The sequence below is a fragment of the Phlebotomus papatasi genome, chromosome 3, assembly GCF_024763615.1.
Source record: "Phlebotomus papatasi isolate M1 chromosome 3, Ppap_2.1, whole genome shotgun sequence".
NCBI lineage: Eukaryota > Metazoa > Arthropoda > Insecta > Diptera > Psychodidae > Phlebotomus > Phlebotomus papatasi.
In genome coordinates, this window is record NC_077224.1 from 69,792,180 (window position 1) to 69,800,609 (window position 8,430).

Here is an 8,430-nt window from a genome sequence, read left to right on the forward strand (position 1 = left end):
TTTTGTTGCATCATTTTAGTACTATTATAATAATTATTACCATTATTAATTGCACTTGGGCCATTACTAAGGGTTGAATTTTACCAATTCTGTAATTTAATTGATTCCTTTTCAAAAGAAAGTTGATTTTTTCAGTGGTTGTTATTCGAAATTTCAACCAGTTCAATTCAACTAATAGAATTCAACTAGCCAATTTCATCTCTTTTTTACTGTGTAGGTTTAGCTATCACACTCTTCCACTTTTTATTGAAATGGAAGCTGCAAGGGGGGCGTTAAGACTACGCGACATCGATTTGTGGACACTGAAAGATAGTGTTGTAGGGCACTGTTTGGCTTTGAAAGAGATATCTAACAGATATCCTTTTCTAGAAATGCCTAGTGTAGTGACTCTACATCTCCAGAGTGTTGCGGTGAGATCCCAAATTGTACTTTACTTTTAAATACAGAAAACTCCTTTCTCTTTCATGCATTGACATCAGTAGCAAGTTAAGATGACATTAAAATCTTCACTGACGGGTCAGTACAAGGGGAGAGCTGGAGGTTTATTTCGACTGGATACAGGTGAAGAATCTGAAGAATTTTATTTCTCTATGGGATGGTTCACAACAGACTTCTTGGCAGAAATCGGAGCTATTCTGATTGCAACGAATATGTTAGTGAACGAAAAACTCAGAGGGAAAAATATTTATTTTATCTCTGATAGTAAAAGGGTACTTTCTGAGCCATATCAGGGCATTATAACATCTAAAATAGTTAAGGAGATCAGGACTAATCTTTGCAGATTAGCAGAGAATAATAATATTATTCTTCTGTGGTGCACTGGTCATAACGATATTATAGGTAATGAAATAGCAGATAAACTCGCGAAGATTGGTGAACATCAGGACTTTAGAGGTCCTGAACCAGTCTTCGAAGTTGAAAAAGAATTACGGAAAGATTACTTCCAATATATTACAGGAATAGAGCATACAGCGCTTTGGAATAATGTAAAAAGCTGTAGTTTCGCGAAATCCGTAATAGATGGATTAGATTTAAATAGATCTCAATTCCTGTTAAATCTTAACAGGGGAAGCTTGAGGGTAATTATAGGAATTTACACAGGACACTGGCTAAATTCACATCTTGCAAAGTTAGGTGTAGACGTTACCTCAACTTGTAGGGATTGTGGAGAGAGTCTGGAAACAGTAGAACACATTTTATGTTATTGTTCCAAATTTTCAAGCCAGAGAATTAAAATCTTTAAGAACGAAGTGCTGACACTGGAGGACATCAAAAGAGCGGCAGCTCAGAATGTTCTGCAGTTCAGCCAGGTTTTAAAAGAATTGGAGTAAGGTTTGTTGGGTAGACATAGGGGCTCAATCAAATAGAGCCTAGGTGTCTGCAGCCCAAATATCGTACCATGCTCCCTATACAATGTATCTATCTATCTAATAGAAATACAAGGCGATCGATTTTGATGATCCTGATGGCGTCAATGAAAAATTTTGCTAAAGACTATAACTTCTTGGAACATCTTAAGATCGCAAGATCAACATCAGAGAACACTGATTTCCTTTACAAATCCCTCTTTATTCCTTTTCCTTCAATTGTTTCAAATATCGTTGGTTTACGATTGTGCCATCTGGCGGAAGAAGGTGCACATCATCCGGATGTAGTTTCCTGACATGAGTTTTCATTGAGAAATTGCATGTGAATCCTTTTGAACAGACAGGACAAATGTAGTTCTTCTCATTGCTATGCGTTCTCATATGTTGACGAAGACATGCAATGCTATTTAATTCCTTTGAGCATATTTTGCATGTCTTTTTACCCTCATGGATTTTTTCATGATCCTTCAATTGGTCCTTTCGTTTAAATGTCTTACCACAAACTTCACACTGATACGAAAATCCCTCCATATGAACAGAACGTATATGTTTAGTCAACTCATGTCGCATGTAAAAACCTTTGCCACAGTGAGAACACTCACAGTAAGTCTTCTTTAGATGTACTTTATAGATATGAGTTCGCCTTGCGATCCATCCAAAGAATTTCTTATCGCAGTAATTGCAGACATAGCGTTTGTTGTTCTTGTGCTTATCCATATGTTGATTGAAGCAAGTTCGGGATGTATAACTCCTTCCACATTCATCGCAAACATGTAGTTTCTTCTGCTGCTCCTCCTCCTTGGTCCTCACATGGTTGCATCCATGCTTCTTAAACATCTCAATACCCTTGAATACTTGATTGCATCTTCTACATTGGATATTTTTCAATTCCAACATCTTCATTTGCCTTCGTGAGAATTTATGAACAATTCTCTTTTGGCCTGATGATGATCTCTCTTTCGAAGAATCTGTCTGAATATCATCAGTTGCTGTGTCTTCGTCATAGAGATTGGTATCCTCTTCAGATTTCACGTCCGGAATTTCGCAAGGCTGACTCTCAACAAGTGAACTCTGTGAAGTGGCATTAAAATTGTCCTGAAGTAATTCTTCAGGATTTTCAGGCTTCTTGTCTGGAAATTCTGTTTCCTCAGTTTTCGTTGGCGTAATAAATTCAATGTTTGACCCTCCAAATCCAAATCCATCGTCATTCGTTAGGTCTTTTAATCTATCCTCAGTCTCCAAACACTTTTCCCGGAACTTGTAAGCCTGTATCAATTCTTCTTCGCAGCATTGACAAATCTTCCCTGGGAACGTGGCATACTCCGTTAATGTAGTTCCCACCAGTTCAAAATAGATGTTGAAGAAGGGTATCATGTTGTAATTAACATCATGAAAGGATTTCATGAATTCTTCCTTTGACTGAAGGCACAATCGACAAACGCTCCAATCATCCATGATCTAAGAAAAAAATTAAATAAATACTAAGATACATTATATAATGATATTTATATGGATAAATATGATAAATTTCACCTGTATTTTATAGAATTATCACTAAAATAAGGAATTTACTGATAAAGAGAATACACAACTTTTCCCTCATTTAAGGTTAGGCATTTCTTACGGTATTTTCATCTGGCAACACTAAAAGCTGGTAAATGCACATAAATCAGTCGCTCTAAATTTTCACAGATATTGTTATCAAAGCTAAAGATTGAACTATATAATATAAATGCACGGATTTTTGACCTGGTTCAGATTTATTCAATTGTATTCACATACGACGTTTCGGGGACGATTTTTCCCCTTCCTCAGGTATGAAAATCAAAAGGACAAATCGGGTCTTTGAACAAAATAACTACCACTTCTACTTTTGAACAAATTGATGCGTTCAGCATGCCGGTCAAATGCAGTTTTCTTATATTATTTTCACCTAGTGCCACAGAGTATGAGATAAGGTAATACGGTAATCGAGAATTTGCGTAAAAATTGCAATGAAAATGCGTAAACGGACAAAATACGGTGAGGATTTTACTGTTAATGTGATTCTGCACTAACACTAAAAACACTCTTAGGAGAAATCGGCGCCCCTCTGAGAAACATCTATGATGTCAATTCACGGGGTGGTTTAACCATTTGGGGAAATGCTAGTTCTAACAGAATGTTCATATTTTAGAATTAGTTCCTTACAGACTTAGATGATTTATTTCAAAGAAAAAAAAAATAGTATGAAAGCGCGGGAAGTCAGTCAAACCCATGGTCACTGAATTTAAATTCTTTACATTGATTCATTACGAGCTTTAATAATTTAGATAGAATAACTATTTAAGAAAACAAATTGGCAATCAGAATTCAGATCAGGAAAGAAAATGAAGGAAAATATCATCAAAATCGATGCGATGTCAACCTTTCCGTGCGCCATTTTTGGCAAAATCTTTGCATGACTTTCCGTTAAGCGAGCAAAGAATAACAAAATGTTTTTCTACCTCTGTCGGGCTATATTTCTCAATTATTTTATGAACACATAAAGTAACTAAAAACCCATTCCTGACAACAATTTGTACAAAATCAATAAAATTGAGTATGATTAGTAAAGTTATAGTAAGAAATGGGTTAGAAAGAACAAATTAGCAGTTATTTCCACTATGTCGTTTTTTATCACAAGAATTTTAAAGAAAAAGAAGTTCAATAACAATAATAAGCCGCTTTCGAATTAAATCAAAATAAACATATGGTTTTGGTGGGAAAGGCGTTGACGAGAGGAAAAGTGCCTTTGGTTTAGTGCATTTTCTATGGAGGTCTCCACCGAAAAGAAGCTCATACATCTCTTACCGTTTGGTTTCTAGTCCGGTAACAAGTTCAAAAGAACGGATAAAATATACAGGTTTTTGAGATCGAGAACTAAATTAGAAACATTATTTTTCATAATCGATTTCTTTTTAGTAAAATTAATAATAAAACAAAGTAGGTGAGATTATTAAGAATCTCATTGAACATTGTAGAATTAAATCAGGGGCCTATCTACATTTCATTTTTCCATACGTTTTTGCATAGAGGCACTGAAGACTATTGGCAAGTTTTTTCCTAAACAGAATTGACTTATCAGTTTGATATATTTCGAAATTATACATTAAAAGCTATCTAAAAATACATTTTTCATAATGTTCGCCGATATAATACAAGAACTTTGAGCAAATTTGTTTAAGTTGCGGTGCAATATCTGCTACATTTTTACAAGGAAAAGTGAAAAATAGCTTCACTTTTTATTAGGCTTGATGGGCCCCTGATTAAATTTAAAGGAACAGTATTTAAAAAGAGGAATTCTTCCTGGGAAAATTACCTCCATTAAGGGTAGGATGTTTCCAGCCAACTTGTTCTAAGGATAAGTTAAATTTAACTTAGATACCTCGTTTTCTGAGGCATTACACTGTTTCATTATTACACAAATGTGGACCGTGTTCTGCTTAATTGCATCCTCTGTGGATTATATCACGTTGCATACCAATCCCATTCAGTTTATTTAGGAAATGTCCGGTCCGGATGTCGATAGTGCGCCATACCGGAGTCTCTAGCTACTTCCAATTGAAGGCAGTTGAGTCAGGAAAATATTATTTTTATTGCATACCGCCCTAAGAATATTCATCTGCAAATTCAGCACGTTTCTTGAGAAATTTTACATTGACAATGGTCCCATCCGGTGGTATAATGTGTGTTTGGTTCGGATGGAGCTTCCGAATGTGATTTTTCAGTGAGAAATTGCATGTAAAAGAACCTCCACATACAGTGCACTCATAATTCTTTTCACCGCTATGCGTTTTGAGATGTTGCTTGAGAGTATTCATGTTTTTCAATTCCTTTCCACAGATTTCGCAAGTGCCTTTTTCAGTGTGGGTCAGCATATGGCTATGCTTACTTGAATTTCCACTCATTTTCTTCCCGCACACCTCGCACTGGAAGTAGTGGGACTTTAAATGAACCCTTGCAATATGCTTGGATAGTTTATGTTTCAGATAGAACCCTTCACCGCAATCAGCACATTCATAAACGGTCTTATTGAGATGAACTTTATAGGTATGTGTCCTTCTGGCCATCCAATGGAAAAATCCTTTACCGCAGTGTAGACATTCATATCTCTTATTGTTTTTATGTTTGTCCATATGAATATTGTATCCAGTTCGAGATCGGAAGAACTTGGAACAGTCCTTACATTGAAATATTTTCCGCCTAGCTTTCTTTTTTGGTTGTTTCTGATGCGTTTCAGGGGTACTTGTCTTAGGACATTTGTGGACTTTGAATAAATCTAGTCCTAAATAGGTATTCATGCAGCGCTTGCATTTAATATTCTTATCTTTGAGCTCCTCCAACAGCTCTGGCGAGTACTTTTTGATACTGTTCTTTGATTTATTTGGATTTTGTTCATTCGTTTTGACTTGAGCTGCAGATGTTTCCCGTGACTTGTACTTTTCAGTTTGGGCAGATTTAACTGGGACAATACATTCAAAATTCTCATCCCTTACTGTGTTCTCTTCATCTAACATATCTTTAAGTTTCTCTTCAGTCTCCAGACATCTTTCCCGGAACTTGTATGCTTGTACCATTTCATATTCGCAAGATGGACAAATTTTCGCTGGGAATGTTGGATATTCTTTCAACGTGATACCAATCAGTTCAAAATAGATATTAAAGAACGGAATCATGTTATATGTGACGTCTGGAAAGGATTTCATGGTATTTTCATTTGCCTGGAGACAAAGACGACAAATTGTCCATTCCTCCATTTCTCACTTGTTGCCGGATCTTCTTTTGGATAAAATATTCTGTGAGATTCTTAAAATTAGTTGCAGGTGATTAGGTTACTCACGAAAAATTGTTAGAGTAGGATTTAAGATGTTTTATCAACTTAGTAGACAGTCTCAGCAGTCCAAGAAGAAATTCATTAATAAATCTATCTGACAACCCCATATTGTAGTAAATTTGAATTCAGAATACTCACTTTGTTGAAGCTTTTGAAGCAAAGCGTCGTTGCTGGATTGGGTATAGATCTTGTCAGAACCAACTGCTTTAGAAATGACAAATTTTTTTATTTAAAGCTGATATCTTTTGAAAATCGATAAGAAACAAAGGTGGTCAAAAGCTTGATAAAAGAGTGTTCTCCCATTTTCCTTCACGCATCCTAGAATCACTTTTACATTCTTAAGGATTTCATTGATACAAACGATTTGTTTATTCCTTAGTCTTCTCACTACAATTTAAAAAAAAAAAAACTATTTCAGTTAAATAAGATTACAGACACAGAAAGAGTGATTAATTCAAATCCAATCCCTAACGTCCTGCCACTTTATTGTAATAGTTTTGCTTTTTTCGAAGATATTTCATAAACTTAATTCAACAATTGGGGTATTTTTGATACGCATTTGCCTGGTCTGTCTTTTGCTGGATAGCTTTAGAGTTTTTCTCTTCTGGGCCTTCTGTCTCTTACCAATCAATATACAGGTACAGGATAAGATTAAAGGACATAGACAAAAAAAAATGACCCTGGAAAACCCTGACTGAACTTCTGGCTCTAACTGTAGATCGCAAAGGCATTATAGGTGCCATCGGCGTAGTGACGCTCCTGACATGGTACATTGTTTTCTTTCACCCCCTTTCAACCCTTTCTTAACATTGCTCAGACCTAATGCATTTCCCAATGATTTGTTCCTCCGCCTTCACAGATTCCAAACTTAGTAACTCGTGCCTTTGCCTTAATGCAGGCTTCAGAGCTAAGGTTTAGCCCAGTTTTCGAGGGTTTCAAACTTCGAAATAGCAACCAATTTTATTGATTTTTCAAAACTTAATGGATCACTTGATCATACCTACTACACGCACAAGGAAACTTTGATGAAAAGGGGTGAAAATCAAACTTTTTAACGCACGAGGGTGACTTACAACTACTCACAGCGACTTGACAGTTCGCTCCGAAATAGGGATCAGGGATTAGACATCTAGACATGCAGAGCTACCTGTTCAACATGGCTGCTTCCCATCCCAGGATTATTTCTGCAATCTACCAATCTACTTGATCATACCTAATAAACCAATATTAACTCTTTCGTCTCCTTTTGGGACTCTGGGTACCCATGGAAACAACAATTTTTTTGGACTATCTAGAATGGATAAAATTCCGATTCTTCTGGATAATTACAAACTACAAGGATATCCAAATCTAGGATATTTTTTGCAGGATCCTAATTAACTTCTGAGCTTAGATATTTTTGGTCAAAAATCATGAATTTTCGATTTTCTGCTTCCTTGGAGATATTGTGATTTTTTTGATATTTCTAGACGCGAATAAGGAAAAACCTCTCGGGGCCAATAAGTATGATAACTAACAATTACAGATTACATAAATTCGAAAAACAATTTTTTCTTAAATTTTCAAAAAACTTGTTCAAACTGTTTGGGTACTCTGGTCCCCAAAAATCTAGAGGTCAAATGTAAGGTTATCCCGTCAATGCCCGCCATTTGCTTTTTGACACCAACCTTGTAACAAAATTCCAAGCGGGAGCGACATTTTTGCCAATATGGCCGATAATTTTGACATTTGGCAGCGAGGGAGATTGCTTTCAAGGAAGTTTTTCCTATTCTTCCTGATTGTGGTGAATTCTGATTGTCCAGGAAGTGTCTTTTATGCTTTTGAGAAAGCTTAATGTGTTTACAATAAAATCGTGTTGAGAGAAATGTGTTTTAAAGTGTTATGTGTAAAATATTATGAGGAATCTGTTTACAAGCAGGAGCTGGGTGTCTTTTTTAGCACTTTCTGGACATCCCACAAGATACTGGTCAATAATTCACCTTGTTTTAGTTATCAACATTGTAAAGGAGTCATTTCACACGCACAAATAGTTTACAAAATCGATAATATTGGCTTTGGGAAAATTGAAGTTTGTATCCTTTGCGTTCATTTGGGGACGAGAGTACTCTTGAGTTTTCCAATTTCCCAGAGGAGGAAAAAATTCTTTCTTTGTAAAAGTATCATATTTGACCGCTAAAAGTTACAATAAAGTGAGTTTACTGGAATTCG

The 8,430-nt window shown here is 35.9% G+C and overlaps 2 protein-coding genes across 3 annotated transcripts; both read right to left on the bottom strand.

Annotated features, from left to right (window-relative positions):
- Positions 1–1,548: 1,548 nt before the first annotated feature.
- Positions 1,549–3,017, bottom strand: LOC129808133 (zinc finger protein 2-like). The gene is made up of 2 exons (XM_055857886.1): positions 2,901–3,017; positions 1,549–2,825 (listed from the first exon to the last, which is right to left on the bottom strand). Exon 2 carries the CDS (start codon positions 2,820–2,822, stop codon positions 1,569–1,571), a length of 1,254 nt encoding a protein of 417 aa, XP_055713861.1. The 5' UTR covers positions 2,823–2,825; positions 2,901–3,017; the 3' UTR covers positions 1,549–1,568.
- A 1,282-nt stretch (positions 3,018–4,299) lies between these two features.
- LOC129808144 (zinc finger protein 57-like) lies at positions 4,300–6,327 on the bottom strand. Of its 2 annotated transcripts, none has more exons than XM_055857901.1 (2): positions 6,229–6,327; positions 4,300–6,164 (listed from the first exon to the last, which is right to left on the bottom strand). In XM_055857901.1, exon 2 carries the CDS (start codon positions 6,143–6,145, stop codon positions 4,997–4,999), a length of 1,149 nt encoding a protein of 382 aa, XP_055713876.1. In that variant the 5' UTR covers positions 6,146–6,164; positions 6,229–6,327; the 3' UTR covers positions 4,300–4,996. The 2 variants fall into 2 exon arrangements, with proteins under 2 accessions (XP_055713876.1, XP_055713877.1); XM_055857902.1 differs by having other exon boundaries at positions 4,462–6,167; positions 6,229–6,325.
- Between the last annotated feature and the right edge of the window lie 2,103 nt (positions 6,328–8,430).